At 31.7% G+C, this 20,333-nt stretch overlaps 1 protein-coding gene across 1 annotated transcript; it reads right to left on the reverse strand.

Moving 5' to 3' along the window:
• Positions 1-1,201: 1,201 nt before the first annotated feature.
• On the reverse strand, positions 1,202-19,796 carry LOC134714874 (very low-density lipoprotein receptor-like). Its single transcript, XM_063576524.1, has 10 exons — positions 19,743-19,796; positions 17,485-17,588; positions 16,937-17,098; positions 16,541-16,666; positions 15,075-15,194; positions 13,666-13,791; positions 6,683-6,808; positions 4,063-4,188; positions 1,846-1,968; positions 1,202-1,440 (listed from the first exon to the last, which is right to left on the reverse strand). The coding sequence occupies exons 2-10, from the start codon at positions 17,579-17,581 to the stop codon at positions 1,316-1,318; spliced, it is 1,131 nt and encodes a 376-aa protein (XP_063432594.1). The 5' UTR covers positions 17,582-17,588; positions 19,743-19,796; the 3' UTR covers positions 1,202-1,315.
• Between the last annotated feature and the right edge of the window lie 537 nt (positions 19,797-20,333).

Raw genomic sequence — 20,333 nt, forward strand, 5'->3', positions numbered from 1 at the left:
TTTTGACAAATAATTACACAACCTAATTAAATATATAAAATTATTTCTTTTTTCAGCTTACACTTTTCAGTTCTAAAAGTTGAAACGAAACTAAGAATGACATTATAAATAATTTTTGTTAAAAAAAAACCTAACTAATGGAGCTACTACCGGGAAGTTGAATAGCCACGATATGCATCTAAAACATTTTTTTTCTTTCTAGACACTCCTGTCTTTGATCATATGAAGTCAAATACAATGGAAATACTCAACCGTAATACACTTTTGTTTGTGCATTGTATCTTAAACCCTCCGTCTGCTTTACTTCCCTTCTCTTTTTCTAGAGAGTAAATGGAAACAAATATGTTTCACAGGATGTGTGTCACATGTTGAAAAGGGCTTGCTTTCTTTTGCGTAGAACCTGACATCTACACCAGATTTGGTGGGATTCGTTGTTTTCAGTCGTAGGTTTTTCTATGTTTTGTTTTATGTACTGTTGATTTTTCTATGTTTTGTTTTATGTACTGTTGATTCTTTTCTTTTTTTAATGACGTTGTCAGTTTGTTTTCGACCTGAGTTTAAATGATCATTGTTGCCTCGGTTTTAAATAGGAACATATCACTTATAAAATGTTCTACAAACTTAAGAGGATGACAATAAGCCTTTTTGGAATGCATACTTTTCTGAACCATTTAAAAATTATAACAAATATTATAATTTTTACAATGTGATTCTGACCTGACATGATGTGCACGTGTTCAGTAAGTTCCCTGTGGGCGAGAGCGAGCAAATTAATATGTGTTTCAGTTGTTGCTAACGTAATCAATTTTAGTGAACACCAGTGTCTCTAAGTCATGTTTCTTGTTCATAAAAGCTTAACAAATTATTGTTCTCAAGTTTCAAATATGTAAATCAAAGAGAAATTTTAATTGACTTAATACTACTTAACGTATATTGAAATAAAACGATACAAAAAGAAGCTACCTTTGCAATTGAGACAACTTTTTACAATAAACCATATTACACAGACAAAACCAACAACATATCATTTTAGAGTCTTCAACAATGATCAAAGCCCATACCAGATAGTTAGCTATATTCTATATATATGACACCTAAATCACATATGGAAATCATATTAAACACGAAAACAAGCCGACTGGCCGTGCATTTACAATAAAACACCCACTTCATGTGTATAAGAATGACACTGTAATCACGTGCTCGCTTTTAATAAATGATATTCCTTAATTTAGGATGTAAGAAGTTATTAACAGTTTTAAGTAATATCATTTTCTGTCCAGTTATTATATGAATATAATATTTAAGTTTGAAGTCAGGGGCAATATGATGGCCTAAATCCTGGATAACCAACAGAACTAAGCTTTGGTGGTTCTATTCCAGGACTCATTGCAAACCATGTAGGCATATATATATGACAATCTTTATGAGCACACGGATCTATAAAAGAAAAATATGTTTTTAATATGCAATTCTAAAGTTAATCATTGAATTAAATACCTTCAAAGTTCTACTAAATGATGTTCGTATAATACCACTGGACCCCTAAAATATATTTTTCTTATTTATGAGTATAAGCAGAAAATAGCACCAGTTTCGTGTTAATGTACCATTTAACATATAAACAATCAATATATAATGTTATTTTTTATACAAAAATTAAGTACTGGTGAAATGATCGTTTCGTTTCAAGTACATTTATATCAATGTTTATGACATCCTCAGCTACTTATGATTTAAGAATCTAAAATCTGGCTAAAATCAAACCTTATCATCATAAGTGTCTTGCTCTCATTATTTAATTTGCTTTTATCTTTTCCCTCTTAGTTTTATTTGTATACTCACATGGTAAGCCATTACATCCACTGCCATCTTTACATCCGGGCGCTTTACAACTACATGCATCATTTTGTGAAACGCATTGTAATCCATCGCTACATTTAGTTGTGTCTCCGTGACATTGGTACTCTTATAAAATAGTAATAATCATTCATTATTATAGTATCAATATATGGACTTTTTCATATTGGCCCTGTAACATGCCCGAGGTGTTAATAATGGCCAAGGATGGTTGTAATGGCCCTGAGGCAACGCCGAGGGCCATTACAACTGTCCGAGGCCATTATTAATATCAAGGGCATGTTACAGGGCCAATATGAAAAAGTCCATATATTGATACTTTTATTAACCAACTATAAAGGCAACTTCATTCAAGAACAGTCTTCGAGTCTCGGATCCAAAATTATACAGCTATCCACAAACTACAACAGGACCAATACAGAAAAGCCCGTTTCATAACATTTCTATTTTAAAAATGATTTTAATTCTTCGATTAAACAAAGAGTAAGAAACTTACCGTGAAGAAGATACAGGAATTTCATAGCTGAACTTCAACTTGTCTTTTCGCATTCAATTTCGCATGGAATTTTAGTCAACATTGTGACTGTCAGATGTAATTTCTGATTTCTCATCCAAGTACTTAATTTTATGCTATTAAAATTCATTTCCTCTAGCAAATAAAAAGTAGCTGGGAAGAATAAATCAGACAGTTTAACTATTCCAAAGTCTGCATTCTGAGGATTGAACAACGAAAATGAAACAGTGATAATAATCGAAAGTCGTACTCGAAAAAGGCTGTGAAATATTTCCGTTTCAAGTCGTTACAAAACAATGTCAATGAACATCATTTAAACTTGTTTTTATGATATTAAGTTTAAAAAAGAATTAAAAAAATGTCACACTTATTTAAAGAAATAAACGACATTTTGATTTAATCGATGTCCCGTTTCATCTGTTCATAATGCATGACTGTGATTTCGTAATGCACGGGTGTGATTTCGTAATGCATGCCTGAGATTTCGTAATGCATGACTGAGATCTCGTAATGACTGGCTGTAGCAATTTCTCTGTTCATAATGACCAGATGTCGAAATTTTCCTTTTATAAAGCATGGGCATTTCTATACATATTGTAGTAAGTTGGTTAATAATCCTTAGAAATAATCGTATTAAAAAACAATCAACTTATGTTTTTTTTTTAATAGTCCGGGTGCACTAGCTATCCTTCCTTATAAGATTTGGTGACATATTGATGCATTTTTTATACTATCAAGACATACGTGTTTTTTTCAAATATTACAATGTTTACACCTCGCAATTAAACAATCAAACTTGGGTTCATTTATCAAGTTAGCATAATTATCGCAGATTTAAGAGGTCATTGTGAGTTATTTTGACAAATGTACTATCATATTATTTATTTGTGTATTTCTCAGTCCTGAGTGTTCTTGCATTTATTTGTGATGTATTCACATCAGTGTCAATTGGCTAACCATAAAGCCAGGTTCAAACAATCATTTTGTTCTTAAAATGTCCTGTACCAAGTCGGAAATTTTTCATTTGTTTTCTTTTAGTAGATGTTTATGCATGTTGCGTTGTCGGTTGTTTTTTTGTTAAACTTCGTTGTTTTTCTCTTACTGTCGATATGCTTCCATCCGGTTTTAGTTTGTAACCTTGATGTGTTTTCTCCCAATCGATGCATGACTTTTCAACAGCGGTATATATATATATTACTGTTGTATTTATTTGGAACAGAAATTTTGTCTAACATATACATCATAAGCCATAGTTGAATATAATGACAAACTAATTGTTACTTATTATCTATCTTTTCAACACGGTCCGGAGTTTTAGTTAAAAAGGAAAGAGTCATTTTAACTGCGAATGAATCTGCAAATTTATTGACGTCTACACACAGTTCTGATATTTCATAGATACTGACAACGTTATGATGTTTATATTATTCGAATACAGAAGTGAATATTTCTCTGCATTTGATTTACCTGCCAATTAACCCTGCATTTATTAAGTTTCCACTATCTTTGATAATATAGCCGATTTTCTTGAATATAAACAGAGAAAAAATATGATCAACATATGGAATATATTTCCAAGCTAAGAATATTCATTATTTCACGTTTAGCTTACAAAAATCTCGAAAATCGGATAACAAATAATGCAATAAAAACTCGATTTTTTAGTCAAATAAACTGTTGAAAAATACCTCTGCAATGAGCCTCATTTTCATCGGACTCGTCTGCGCAGTGGCTATGACCGTCACAAACAAATTCTTCATTTATCCACAGTCTATTGTCTTTACATTTCCATTTTTCTGGTGGACAGGGGTAATCTGAAAAATGATTTTACACCACTCCTCAATCTTGATTCATGAACTAAACATGGTAGAATGTCCTGAATTATTTGTAAGAAATAACTATATCTTGTATTATTTAGAGTGACAGCCCAATTGATCAGACTTCTCAGGAAACAACCATTAAACGTCAAGGGGGGAGGACAATTTAATATAGCGTGAAATCTGGATTCAGAATAATTTTGTCATTTCATCTGCCTGACCAGTATTTTTTTCTCCATCAAATTGGGGATTATAATATATGTTTTTATAAAAACCATTTCCCCCGCCCACTTGAAGTTTAATGGTCGTTCCTTTACTAGTTTATACTTTTTAGTTAAATCAAAGTATCTTCATATGAATATATCGAAATATCAAGCAATAGGAATTTTGGTTCTCAATGAAGATCAACTTCGTACTTTATTTGTCATTTTTTTATTCTTTTGGATTCGAGCGTCACTGATGAATCTTTTGTAGACGAAACTTGCGTCTGGCGTATATAATAAATTTAGTCCTATTATCTATGATGAGTCTATATATATCGAAATAACAAGCAATAGCTGTAGAAATTGCATGATTCCGTAAATAAACTCATCTTGGATACCAGAATTAAATTGTGTATTTACGCCAGACGCGTGTTTCGTCTTCTAAATACTCACCAGTGACGCTCAAATCCATTAAAGTTGAAGAGCATTGATGGCCAAAATTCCTAAAAGTTCGGGCAAATACAGCTGTTTTAGCAAATACATCTAAGGTATTCCTGAGGTAGAAAAACCTAAGCATTTAAGATATTCTAAATTGTATAATCATGACCATACCAATGGTAATTCATGTCAGCACAAAAGTGCTACTTACTGACCTGGTGATACCCTCGGGGAATTGAAACGCCACCAGCAGTGCTATGAAACTAGCAGTTGTAAAAGAGGTGTCTTCCTCGAATGCCAACATTTTATATGTTATCTATTCCTTGAACGCCAACAAAATTATTTCAATAGATTTTTATATAGGAACAATATGTGTTTGTTAACTATTTAAATGATTCTTTATGCATTTAGATTTTTAAAAATAATTAGTGAACTTGATAAAATTTGCCAAAATTTATCACTTTAAAAAAAAGGATTTAGGGGTTAAAATCATTACAATTTAAAAAAAAAAAGAAAATTAGGGCATTTTGATTACTTTTTATCCAAAAAAATATTTTGGGAATTGAAATATTTATTTACATAAGACATAATAGAAATATCAAAGAAATTCTTTTCAAATACAATTATTTCATATAAGAAAAGGATATTTGAGGTTTATCTAATTCCATATCATTTTAAATATTTTATTAGGTCATATGAACGTAATGACCTTTTCAACTAAATATTAAAACTATGCACTTGCAATAGGCTGTTAAATGTGAAAATTGCTTTTTCTTCGTACTTTATTTGGCCTTTTAAACATTTTTTATGATTCAAGCGTCACCGATGAGTCTTTTGTAGACCAAAGTCTGGCGTAAGTGTAAAATTTAAGTCCTGGGATCTATAATGAGTTTAATTATAAACTATTTAACAAATGTTATCAGATCAAAAATGCAGTGCTTTTTGTCAATCTGCTAATATACGTCCTTATGTTATATGTGTTTTTTCTGTGTGCTTTGTCTACAAACAAATAATGATTATTAAAAATTGTCTACTCCACAACTCTACAAAATTTCAAAAAAATTCATGAAATAAACGTCTAACGAATTGCCAACACATGGGCAATATATTATGAATCAATTACAATAAGAAAAAAAGGGTGTAATATTATAACCAATTAAAATAACTTGAACAAGTGAACAAAATAAAACAATGTTAACAAAAACGAGATAGAATGTTTTGTGAAATTTCATGAAGTAATATTGGAGGATATAACAGCACAAGCAACTATAGAAATACAGAAAAAGAAAGCCTCATAGTCCAAAGAATCTATTGTTGAATTTGTTCAAACTTGAATGCCTGACAATATGCACGTATTGACTTTGTGATGCAACATTTTTCAAAGTTAATGTTCAAGAGAAGATCATATTGGTTGATTTTCAACACCTCACAAACATGAATTTAATTTAGGATTCCTGGAATTTACATATCTGTTTAATTAGTATTATTGTTTTTATACGCTTGAACTTTTGTTGTGATAACTACTTGCACCTATTTCTAATGCCAACATAATTGTAGAGGTAAATTATTGTTATATCAAAGGATGTTGGCATTCAAGGAATAACCCATAAATGAGACACTGGGGTAATCAACATTAAACTTATCTTTTACTACGCATGCATCAAACCCAAACAAATCCACACTATGCTAAAATCTCACAATCGGGAATAGGACATATTCTGTAAAATCAAAGATCCAACGACTCTACAAGTATCTTAACATCCGGTGACTAAATGTTTTACAGTTGGAACCACGTGTTTTTTTCTGAAAGTCCGGCAAATTAGTTTCTTATTATCATAGTTTTACTTTACCTTTGCAAATTTGTAAAGATTCGTCTGAATTGTCGTTACAATTGGCATAACCATTACATAAGTAATCTTCGAAGACACACCCTAGTCCATTTGAACACTTCATACCTCCAAAGATACACTCGTAGTCTATAAGATAAACAAAGCAGCAGAGTATTAAATCCATTGGATGATAAGGCTTCCCTCTATGAGTCGACATTCATAAGTTTATGTTCGATATTTCACGGATAGATTTTAGATAAGGTCAAATGAAAGAAGGTTATCTAGGGTAAACTCTAACATGAGGAATGAGGGACTTAAGAATAACTCTAGTGCTCCATTAATGGTATAGCTATCAATGTCGTATATTAGCAAGCGCGAGTTCTTGCATTAAACCCCAAAGATGTGAAATCCAAACCTCCGGATTGCTCATGTATATCGTCAAAATACAATTATGTCCAGCAGGTCATTTTATTCCTGGTGACTTTAGCATCTTTACCAATGAACAACTAAGATAGTTCTCAATTAACTGATAAGACGACTTTATTTCTCAGTAATAAGAAAGAAATTAAAGCTGCCATGAATGAAAAAGACATTTTTGATAATTTTCTGAGTCATCTTTGAAAAGATTGAGGGTATATGGATAGAAAAAAATAAAAATGGTAAAATATTAATTGGACAAATAAACCAGTCAAAGCATTAGGAATATATTTTGGTCATTACAGAGAAGAATGTGAAGAATAAAACTGGGAAAATAAAATTGTGAAAATGGATAAATTATGTCATTTATGGGGAAAACGTAATTTAACATTAATCGTCAAAATTCTTATAATAAAAACAAAAGTTTTACCAATTTTTACATTATAAGCAAATGCCTGTACAGTTTCATAGAAATTTGGAAAAGATGGATATAGAAAATGTTATAAATACATCTGGGATGGTGGACCAGATAAGGTTAAAATGAATACCATGACAAAGTCATACGAAGAAGGGGAGGGGAGGTAACAAATCATCGACATACAAAGTTATTTTATGTCTGGGAAAGTATTGAACTCATTAGTCATGATCTTTGAAACTGGAAGTTGATTCCATTAAAAACTCACAGTGTGGTTGGTATTAAGTGGCTGATTTTTAAGATGAATTTTGAAAAGAAGACAATTCTAGAATATATCAAACACATCAGTGAATTTTATATAGAAGTATACTGAGCGACAAAAGAAAGGATACACTTTTATTTTTTTTATAATTTTTTAAAAAGTAAAGATATAAAAATAAAACTTAATACACGCGTTAATTAGGTAAAACTACGTCCCATACATATTGATTTTTCACCTGTACAACAGGTGAGTTCTTCACAGTTTTTAAATTCTAAATTTGGAAAATTTGCACGTGCAGAGAAATCTGTTGGTAAAATTCGACTTAATTTGATGTTGTTCAACACCTGTTACTGTATCCAGTCGTAAGTTCACAAAATTTCAAGAAAAAAATTCAAAATGACCCGACTTACGCCCGCACTACGGGAACGTGCAATTGGCATGATTCAAGCAGGCATGGGTATGACTGCTGTGTCAAGAGCAATTGGCTGTAAACGTTTGACATTATATCGGCTACATCAGAGATTCCAAGGAACTGGATCTACGGCGGATCGACCTCGGTCTGGGCGGCCACGGGTAACAACAATTGCTGACGACAGATTCATCCGTATACGACATTTGAGGGATAGGTTTATGCCTCCTAGGGCATCAACTGGTGTTGTTCAGGGCAGACGTATCAGTGCACAAACAGTCCGTAGAAGACTTCGGTCTTTTAATCTTCGTCCTAGACGTGCTTATAGAGGACCGACACTGACACAACGACACAGACAAGAGCGGTTAAGATGATGTCAAGCTCGTTTACGATGGAGACTCAATAATGAATGGAGCAACATTTTGTTTTCTGACGAGTCCAGATTCACTCTTCAACATTCAGATGGTCGAGCAAGAGTCTATAGACGATCAGGTGAACGATTTGCAGATTGTTGCGTCCAACAGCATGACAGATTTAGTGGTGGTAGTGTCATGGTTTGGGTGGCATATCTACGCGCAATCGGACTAATCTCGTGGTAGTCAATGGAACACTAACTGCCCAACGCTATAGAGATGAAATTCTGTCAACGGAAGTGGTTAATTTCATTAACAGATATGGACCTGGAATAACATTTCAGCATGACAATGCCCGTCCCCACACTGCTCGTGTTTCAAATGCCTACTTGCAGCAACAAAACATCGATGTATTGCCATGGCCATCGAAATCTCCAGACATGAATCCCTTCGAGCACATATTGGATGAACTGAACCGCAGAGTTCGTGCAAGGCAACGCCAACCTGTTACACTGCAAGAATTGTCCCAAGCATTACAACAGGAGTGGAACAACATGCCTCAGGCTAAAATTTCCAAAATTGTCTTGTCTATGCGACGTAGGCTCCAAGCAGTTATTAATGCCAATAGTGGACACACGAGATATTGGCTTTTTAAACTGTAAACATCTGATGAAGCGTACTGTTATTCGAGATTTTTTATCTCATCTGTTGTTTTTGAGACTGTGCCAAAACTGTTACTCCGCTGTACTTTATTTTTTTAGTATGCCTTATTCATTGTAAGTCATTCATACATTTGTTATTGTTAATTATATTGTAAAACCTATTTCTTGAACATTTGATAATAAATAAGTGTATCGTTTCTTTTGTCGCTCAGTATATTTAAATGTTGGGTAATATCAGGCGGTAGACAGACGAAAACAACTACCTACTTCACAGAAATAGAAAAAAAAACGCAATTTGGGGGAAAACACTGATTAATTTAAAAAAAAAAACATTATTTTTGAAAATTGCATTATTAGTTACTTGATATTCGTAAACGATATTATAAGACGACACTGGTTACATATCTCAACATTTTATTCTGCAAAAATTAGACTGCAAAATAATTGGATTGCAGATATAAATATTCAAAAAAAGCCATCACAAAAGACTGGTGTCAGATGTTTTAAGGCATGAAAGTTGTATAAAAGTATTGTAAATATTCCTAGACAGAAAGTGATCTAGAAAGGTTATTACATTTAGGCCTCAAGCTTTTCAACAAATATATTATGTAAGGCAAGCGTTATCGTGCTGGTGGAATAGCCTTCCTCTTTAAACGACATGTAGGTCTTCCAAACATCCATTTCCGTCGAATTGTATTCTTGTAAATAAAACAAAAATATGGTGCACGATTATTAAACGTACTACTGTCTTACAATCTTGTTAAATTTGGTAATTGTGAGACACTCGTGTGACTGTATCAAGAGTGTCTTGCAACATCCATAAGACAGTGACATGACAAAAAATCGTAAAAACGAAAAAGGTACATATTCATTTTTCGTTCCACGAAACACGACAGCGCCACGATGCTAAATAAATCGTGGTGCTGTCGTGCGAATGTCGTAAAGACGATCACAGATGATCGCCCTTTGACAAAATCTCATGTCGTGGCACTGCATTGATGTGTCGTGGTTTTCTTGTGGCCAGGGCTTAACATTTAAAAATCTTCTTCTCTGAAATACTGATGAACGATTCAGGCTCTTGGGAGCCTCTTTTTTTAGTTCTTGTCGATTTTTAAAAGAAAAACAATGAAAAAACATTACCCTTAGTACCTTAGATCACCCTAGTTTTTTGTGGGGTTCGTGTTGCTTATTCTTTAGTTTTCTATGTTGTGTCATGTGCACTATTGTTTGTCCTTTGGACATATTTCATTTTTAGCGATGGCGTTGTCAGTTTATTTTCGATTTATGAGTTCGACTGTCCCTCTGGTATCATTCGTCCCTCTTTTATGAGTTAATGATAACATAAAATTTAGATTTTAAAGTATCGTAAAAGTTATTAGTCTTCGGATATAAAACATTTGAAAAAAATATTTTGGTCTGAATTATTTCCTTCCAATTTTAAGTTTTTCGATATACAAATCATATTTTGTATCTAATCAGAAATTAACAAATGTAAATGATTATCAAATTTTTGTTCAAGAATATATTAAAATATTTATTGAAAACAGAACAATGAAATTAAATCCATTACTGTAGTCACTCAAACGAAATATGGACGATCGAATAGAATAAAACATAATACATTACAATTTTGTACAACTGTATTTCAAGAGATTTATACATTTTATAATAATTTATACATATATACCTGGGTAATCAGTGAAATATAACAGGAAATATCAAGAAAAGCTTGTTTCTTGTTGTATATACAGGCATACTGTTGTTCGAAACTTCAAATCGATAGAGCAAAAAACAAATTTGGATTACAAACTAAAACTGAGGAAACCACATCAAATATAAGAGGAAACAAAGACCCAACAGAAACACATCATTAATATGTATCACACACCGGAACGAATTATAATATAACAATGGCTATTTTCCTGACTTGGTACAGGAAATTTTTAGAAAAAAAAATAGTGGGTTGTACCTTGTTTTGTGACATGCCAAACCTCCCGCTTTTATGGCAATGTTAAATATAAAACAATAAAATGACAATATTACATGACAAAACTACAATACAAATAAATGGGAAAACATATAGGACAGAAAAGCACACAAATAATAGCTAAGAAAAGGTACCAGGTTAAATATTTAATACGCTAGACGTGCGTTTCGTCCATACAAGACGCTCAGACGAAAAAAGTTTAAAAGCCAAAACAAGTACAAAGTTAGAGCACTGAGGACCAAAAGTTTCAAAAAGTTATGCCCAGTACGCCTACGGCTAGGGTTCTGTCTGGGATTAGAACATCCTTATTATGTAGAATTATTTATACTTTTGCAAACAGTAAATTTTATAAAATGACTATATAACAGATATACATAATAAAACAGAAGTGGTGACTAACTACAGAATAAAAATGGATATATTACATAAAACAACTTAATCCAGAATAAAAACACACAGCCGAGTTAGCCAAAGGCTTAACGCACTAAAGTGACGTCACATTTGAAATTCTAAATAAACACACAACGTGACGTCAAATCTGAATTTATGAAAATATTTCCATAAAATAAGATAGAATAAGGATTGATACAAGATTAGAATTGTTATTCTTATATTACATTTATTAATAATAATTAAAATTAATATACTTATTAATATCAAATAGTGGTAGTAATAAGATAAATAATGTAACTATGTTACAAGCATATTTGGTGAATACATGTGTAATGTCGTTAAAACAAAATAGGGGAATTGTTAGCCTAGGTCCAAGAATACATAGTTACACACCACATCAACTGTAATAAGAATTTCTGGTAACTAATGGATGTGTTTGCTGTCTCTTATCCGTAAGGTTAGAATAGTTTACGTTTTTTATTTTTTTAGTTTAGTTTAAACATATTTTATTTACTCAAAGTAAAATGGATTGGACACAAGTAAGCCATACTTATGAAGTCCGCTCCGAATGACTGTAAAAAGTAAAATCACAAAAATACTGAACTCAGAGGAAAATCAATTTGGAAAGTCCATAATCACATGGCAAAATCAAAAAACAAAACGCATCAAAAACGAATGGACAAGAACTGTCATATTCCTGACTTGGTACAGGCATTTTCAAATGTACAAAATGGTGGATTAAACCTGGTTCTATAGCGCTAACCCTCTCACTTTAATAACAGTCTCATCAAATTCCGTTACATTTACATGATGCGTTAAATAAACAGTCACAATCAATAAAATAGTCAAAATATGGGAACATCAGTCATCATCGTATAACAATTTAACAGGACACAACAACATCTACTATCTACGAACACATGGATTGATTTGAGTGTCTGACGTCAGAAAAATTATATACGTCACATAAATTTGTCGTTCAATGTGCATACAATAGTTATCAAAAGTACCTGGATTATAAACAATTTTAAATTTTACATAGGCAATGAGCGCAGACAGGGTTAAAAAATCAAAAGTATGTAAGAATAAATTACAGAAATCGAACTAGTCCAAAAGTTATACATAGAATTTATGAGAATCCAAAACTTTTTTAATTTACAATACAATATTAAATATTTTTTTAGGTGAATGATACTTTTCTTGTAAGTCCCTATAGACTGTACACAACACTTAGTTGTTTATTAAAGATTTTTTTTAAATAATATTTTAGCCATGAAAACAGAAATTGTGAAATATCAATTACATTAAATAGAAATCAAAATGTTCCTGATATGTTCATTATATGGTAAGAAACGACAGAAAGTCGAACAGGAAAATCTGAAAGCACCGAACTGAACAATATAAGTCACTACCTTTTGTTTACTCAATCGTTTTTTGTTTTCTAAACATTGCATACCAACTTATAGTAATTTAAAAAATATAGGTCAGCCCTTATGTTCATTTGTTTGTATTAGTTGTTGTGTTACTGTCTCAAAGATTTCTATTATCTTTACTTATTTTTCATTCATTTGATCAACTGGTAAGTATTCAAAAGTCTCCATTTTTTCGAACTAAATGCATCATATAAAAATTTCCAATAGTATAAACACAGAGAACATATAGTTGTAATCGATTTTAATTTAAGATTTCCCTTAATAAAAACATAACAGAAATACCAAACTTCAGGGAAAATTCAGAAATGTTCGCATTGGTCTAGTCTTTTAAGTTGGAATAAAATTGATTTAATTTGTATTTATATAAAATAAAAAATAATAAACATTTGATTGGTTCGTGAAGGTTCCGGCTGTGTTGGGTATTTGTTTTACCAAATATACTTTTCCAGCTGCTATTAATGGTAATAATTCTACATCAATGTCTTACAAAACCATCTAGCCAGTAAGATTTCAGTCAAATATATTTTACTATCATTAATTATGTTCCTTATATGATACACGTAGTTACACAATTATAAAATTTAAAGAAGAAATTTATGCTGCTACCTATTTCGCAGTTATTATTGAAAATGAAAGTCAGAGAAAAAATAATTTCAATAAATTGAATATTTACCTTTACATGTTTCCGGGTTCTCGTCTGAACTATCATGACAATTGGGTCCTCCATTACATATACCTAGTATATTAATACACTGTTGTTTGTCGTCACACTTCCACCTGTACTTAGGACATTGAAATTCTGAAACATAGAACTTGATATCTAAAGCAGTTACTTCTTCCTTGTCATGTTTTGTTTAATGTCATTTGTCATGTTTGTCTCTTTGTAGTTTTGCTGTATGGCAATGATGTTGTCATGTTTTCATAGATTTATAATTCATCGTGTTTAAACATTTTTACCTAAATCTACAAATAATATGCATGCTGGGAAAAACAGGAGACCAATAACAATTTAATCCATTCTGTACTGCTGTATGTTTTGAGTTCATTCGATTATATAGGTTTTTGTTTAATTTCTTCTAAATTGACTTATTAGATTTGAACATCGGTAAAACATTATAACCTATATCGGTAACCTATAGAACGGAAAGTTCCTAATAAAATGATAAAACACATCAAACGAATGGACAAAAATTGTCATTTCTTGACTTGGTTGAGGTATTTTCAAATTTTCAGATGTAGGTAAATTTAATCTGGTTTTATAGCGGTAATCCCCTCTCTTGTATGACAGTCGCAGTGAAACAAAGGCACCCGTTAATCGTTCGAATTAATGATTTTTAATATCACAATTTAAACGATTGGTTTGATAACTGCCTTGAAACCAAAAAATCGTCAATCAGGTGATCGTGATAGGAAATGCATGCCCTGTTATGTGGTTATCAAAGGTACCAGGATTATAATTTAATACGTCAGACGCGCGTTTCGTCTACATAAGACTCATCAGTGACGCTCAGGTCGAAATAGTTATAAAAGCTAACAAGTACAAAGTTAATGGTAATTGAGGATAAAAAATTCTAAAAATGTCTGCCAAATGCAGCTAAGGTAATCTATTCCTGGAAAAAGAAAATCCTTAGTTTTTTCTAAAATTCAAAGTTTTGTCAACAGAAAATTTATAAAAATAACCATATAATTGATATACATGTCAACAGTGAAGTGCTGACTCCTGGGCTGGTGATACCCTCGGAGACGAAACGTCCACCAGTAGTGGCATCGACCCAGTGGTGTAAATAGTTACACCAAGATTATCATTTAAAACACCAGGCGCGCGTTCCGTTTACATAACACTCATTAGTGACGGTTAGATTGGAGTAGGGATAAAGACAAGATGGGAGATATATACTTCTTATTCTAGGGAGTCTGGAAAGTTGCTACATAGAGCGAAACTTCACAATTTGAAAGCTGATGTCATCTTTATTTTGTCGTAAAGTCTGTATTTAACCAACCATATTGTCAATTTATAGTTATGATTTATGATATGAGGCAGATTTGGATTGAACGAATCATAGATAACGGCAAAAGTTATACCTGTACAATTATCCTCGTCTGATTTATCGCTACATTGAAATAGACCATCACAACGACTCATCTCACCAAAACACTGCATTTTATCAGCACATTTTATTTCTCCTTCCAAACATGGTTTTCCTTTAATGCAAACATCACATGTACAGAATTAGAAAGTTTCACTTCAACATAGGGAGGTTTGATCTTATCAATTATGTTTACATCTTAATTGTACTTTATCCTATTTAAACTATCTCTCATACTGCATCCTGTTCAATTATTTCGTGGAATCGGCACCATGAAATTAACATTACCGCCCATATAAAAAAACACATCACTTAAAGATGAAAACATCTAAACGACGAGAAATTTGATTCTCTCTGACAAAGGGGCGTCGAGTTTCTAAAAAAACCCAGGTATAACAGAATCAAATCATGCCCACTATCTTTCATAAACAAATCATGTCTTCATGGTGGTTTTTAACTAGCTTGATGTTGGATGGAAAGCTGAAAAACCCAACGACCCGACGGCTTGTAAATATTTCAAGTAATATTAATAGAGTTAGGGGGGTTGGGGGAGGGGGTTCTATAAAATTTCACATCAGCACGCGATGAATTCACGCGTATCAACTGTAAACTTTAAACTGACCTACTTATTTTATCATGACCAATCTACTTGTACTATTATTATCAGCGAGTAGACATATAAGACATATACAAATTACCGAAAACACATTAAATAAAATTCCCTATATATTTTGATAAGTAATGGTTAGTTTTTACGATGTAGAATACTGTCTACTGAATTTATAATTATGTATTCTTTTTTTTGTTTTGTGATTTTAGAAATATATATTGTTTATTTGATAAGACAATGGAAATACAAGTATATTTTTTCTGGTGAGCAACAGTTTATACGCTTCGTGGTATCGGGACGAAAGAACACTAGATGAGTGTTTGATGATGATAAACATTTTAAAGAATTTTCTGAAAAAGATTTTTAATAAAAATTTTAATTAGGAGAGTATACTTATAAATCCATTTTAAATTTTTCACATTACCCATATAAACAGGATGGTTGTTCTAAGAAAGTGTTTGTGAAATTAATTATAGATTTATGATAATTAATAAAGTACATTGTCCTTACTCGGATTAAATGAAAACAAAAAACTGACGAAAACGTGCACATCTAGGCAATAATAACTTCTTATCTTAGATTTTTTTTAGGTCTTGTTCAAACTTGAAAGATGAAATAACGTTAGTGTATAAGATTACCTTTAATCAGCAGATGGCAAGCATTTATTTCTTCAAAGAATTTTGTTTTTATCAGTATTATGAAAGTCATCCCCCCCCCTAAACCACCACCACCCACCACTTGGTTAATATAATCTTTAAGCAATGTGTTGTCCATTACTATATTATCTTTTTTTCGTTTTATATAACAAAACATTAAATACTCTTTTAAAAAGAGAGTTCTTGTTTACTTACCTATACATGTGTCAGGATCCTCATCCGATCCGTCCACACAATTTACGTATCCATCACACTGTGAATCATTGTCAATACATTGTTTGTCATCGCTACAATGCCAAAGGTCCGTCGAACAAGGCTCCGCTAATAAAAGACATTCAATAAGTGTGACTATTGTTGTTATTTCTTTTATATATATATTGAATCTTCTTGATTTTTTATTTGAGGTTTTGAAAATTTATTTTCTGATGCTATATAGGATATAAATGCAATAACAAAACAGCCTCGACAAAAATACCAAGCTCCATGGTAAATTCTAAAAGGGGGAGGTCCATACAAGCTCACATAATCAATCAGGTTGTTTAATACCTTATTTTGTTATAACATTTGCATATGTCATACTTGTTTACGTACCCCGACATAAGGAATCTTCCTCATCTTCACCATTGTCGCAATCTTTCTTTCCGTCACATAGTGATTCGCGACAAATGTGGCCTTGGATACCTGAACCATCTGAACACGACAAACATAGGTGACACACGGAATAAATGTCGTCTGTTTGCCACAGGATGCAATCTGTAGTCAAAATGTTGTACAAACCGCTTTTTATTTTTACAACATAGGACAATATAAAAGTTATAAGATATTTATACAGAAATGAGTTAAGTGCACCAAAAAAACATCACTTTTTCCAATCAAGTGATGAGTTGAGGTTAATAAACACATAAGATAAAATCAACTCAATGACATGAATCAAAATCCGTGTAAGAACTGAAACTATTTCAGTTTTCAATTGATTAGGAACTTTTTTAATTATATAAGATAACAATGTTTCAAAAGAAACTAGAATGCAATACTGTTTGCTTTACGTTGAATTAATAACAATGGTAATATGGTGTTTTGTAGTATTTCTTAATCAAATGGATATCGATTGGACAACAATTATATATAACATTGGTTACCTTCTATAGACCTGCTCCCATTCTTGTTAGCACGTGCTGAGACAACTGATAAACACAATATTCCTAGGACTATTAGGATATACATGTTGATCATCATTCTTTAGCTAAAACAAAGTAAAATAAGCATTGCTTCGGTTCATTTTTTTTCTTTCCTTAGTAGTCTTTATATGCTCCTTTATGGAAATTTCCATTTCTAAATAGCAACATTCCAGCAGCACCTGCATACGGGGTATATATCTATCAATTGATACGATACTTCCGTGCTTGTATTTCCTATCATGATTTTCTTGATAGAGAGTTGCTGCTAACAAGGAAGCTATTAAACTGTTCCGAATGGTGAAGTTAAATTCATCCTTTTGTAAATTTTACGGACGCCATCACGAGTTGGTTGACCGTTATGGAAGAACCGTTTCACAAATGATATCAGATATTTTCCTTACGTCGTTACTACAATCCCCTTCCCTTTCATGATTATGACCTACCGACTTAGTCTATTTACCGGATTTTTTATAACATAAGTAACACAACGGATGTCACAGAATCTGCTAACCCTTCAGAAGCACCTTAGATCACCCCTAGTTTTTGTTTGGGTTCGTGTTGCTTATTCTTTCTGTTTCTATGTTGTGTCATGTGTACTAATGTTTGTCTGTTATCTTTTTCATTTTTAGCCATGGCGTTGTCAGTTTGTTTTTGATTGATGAGATTGACTGTCCCTCTGGTATTTTTCGTCCCTTTTTAAAGATTGGTGTTCAGTTAATATACAAATCGGAAATGATCTCGATGTCATTTTGGTCAAATAGGATTAGTTAAGCAATTGTTTAAATATTATTTTGCATATTCAAAATTAAAATTTTTATTCTGTGTCAATATTGAAAAGATTTTACAGGGAAAATTAATGGAAAGTGTTTATCTTACATCTGTAAATGAAAACAGAATGAAGATCGTTTGTGTATGTTTTGTCAGTACAATTGTTCAGGTTTAATCCACCATTTTCTACATTTGAAAATGCCTGTACCAAGTCAGGAATATGACAGTTCGTGTCCATTCGTTTTTGATGCGTTTTGTTTTTGATTTTGCCATGTGATTATGGACTTTCCAAATTGATTTTCCTCTGAGTTCAGTATTTTTGTGATTTTACTTTTCACATTCAAATTCGTAAAGTAATTATTTTAGCAAAAATAGATCACTTAAGGTGGTATGGGAGTCTAAAATAAAAATGATAGAATGTGTTCATACTTTGTCAAAATGTAGTATCTATTGATACATGTTCAAAAATATTATAAAAACGATAGGTCACCGTGCATTTTCTCAAGCTACAGGTTGTGACAAAATGACAAATTTTGTATGGATTATACAGGAAAAAACAACATTTTGTGAATAGAAACTAAACAAAATGATAGAATTGTAAAATAAATTAGGAAAAGATTGCTTTCAGACAATGCTTTGAGAATATCAAAATAAAAGATAGGGTCACCGTACGTTTTTTTCAGCTATTAGACAACATAGGAAAATTTCATGTAGAGTCCTTCAGAAAATGCACTGTTTTAGAGTTACCTCCCCTTAAATTGCCAATTTGAAAATATTCAAAAACAACCACAAATAATCTACACTTGTAAAAATATTAATATTTCTAAGTTATATTCTTATAAATTGGTTCTTTCAAATGAAAATTCACATTAAATATCTGCATTCCTGCATCAAATTTTGCTAACTTGATAGAAAATAAGGACCTTAGATTCTCTGTTTTTTACAATCCAAGATGGCGAAAGACACCCATACCACCTTAAGTTAACATTTAGTTACAATATATACATTTTCCAGCATAAAAAAACTAAGTCATGTTTCGAAATGGCTAAATGACTAAGAATTATTAAATTTTCGCGGAATTTTATTTTCTTTTCATTTTGTATACTTTTCTCTGACTTTGTGCATTGGTTCTATGTGTTAAGCATCCGAATAAGTAGAAAATTTCGATAGTATTTTGAAGCAATGAACTAGTCTATGGTTAGATATTCAGCCTTTGGATCTGCGGTCCGACATACATAAGACAGTGACACTTTTGTTAAATGCTACATGTATCCATTGTTTAGTTAAATAACAATAGATTGGCATGATCCATTTTTCATCCTCATGATCATACAAATGAAAGACACTTTTATCAAAAATATTTATAGATTCTTGTATGAACTGTTTACTTTTTTAGTTATTGGTGAATAATGACATTTAAAAGTAAGATTTATAAAGTTACAATAACTTACCACTGATGTCTGCAGTGTTCTTAATCATGTTTTTCTTGTTCCTATATATGCTTTTTAGTAGGAACATGTCAAAACCATTAATTTCAAATTTAAACTTTTTTTTAGTAAACATCCATAAGTACCAGTCGATATTAGATTAAATCAGTTCATATTCATTAAAATTAAACGTTTTCATATGTATAAAGGAAGTTTACCATTAAAACTAAACGTTTTCATATGTATAAAGGAATTTATTATACTTACGTATTTTTACATTTGTAGGAATACTTATTTCAGACATTAATATGGGCAATGCTTAAAGGCATTGTATATGTTTTAGAGTGTGGACTGACACAACAGAATATATACTACAAAATCAAATAGATAACATGGTTTATAATAAATACATATTCCAATTTAGCTCCTAGTTTTAATGACGTATTTGACCTTTAAAGGCTTTCTTTTAAAAGATTGTGACTTAGATGGATAGTCGTCTCATTGGCACTTATACCTTATATTCTCATATATAAATGTCTTTCTTTAAAATACTTTAAAAGTCCGTATTAACGACTCAATTGTAATCGATTCAGTACGGATAACATTTTTAACAAA

The sequence above is a fragment of the Mytilus trossulus genome, chromosome 4 (genome assembly GCF_036588685.1).
Source record: "Mytilus trossulus isolate FHL-02 chromosome 4, PNRI_Mtr1.1.1.hap1, whole genome shotgun sequence".
NCBI lineage: Eukaryota > Metazoa > Mollusca > Bivalvia > Mytilida > Mytilidae > Mytilus > Mytilus trossulus.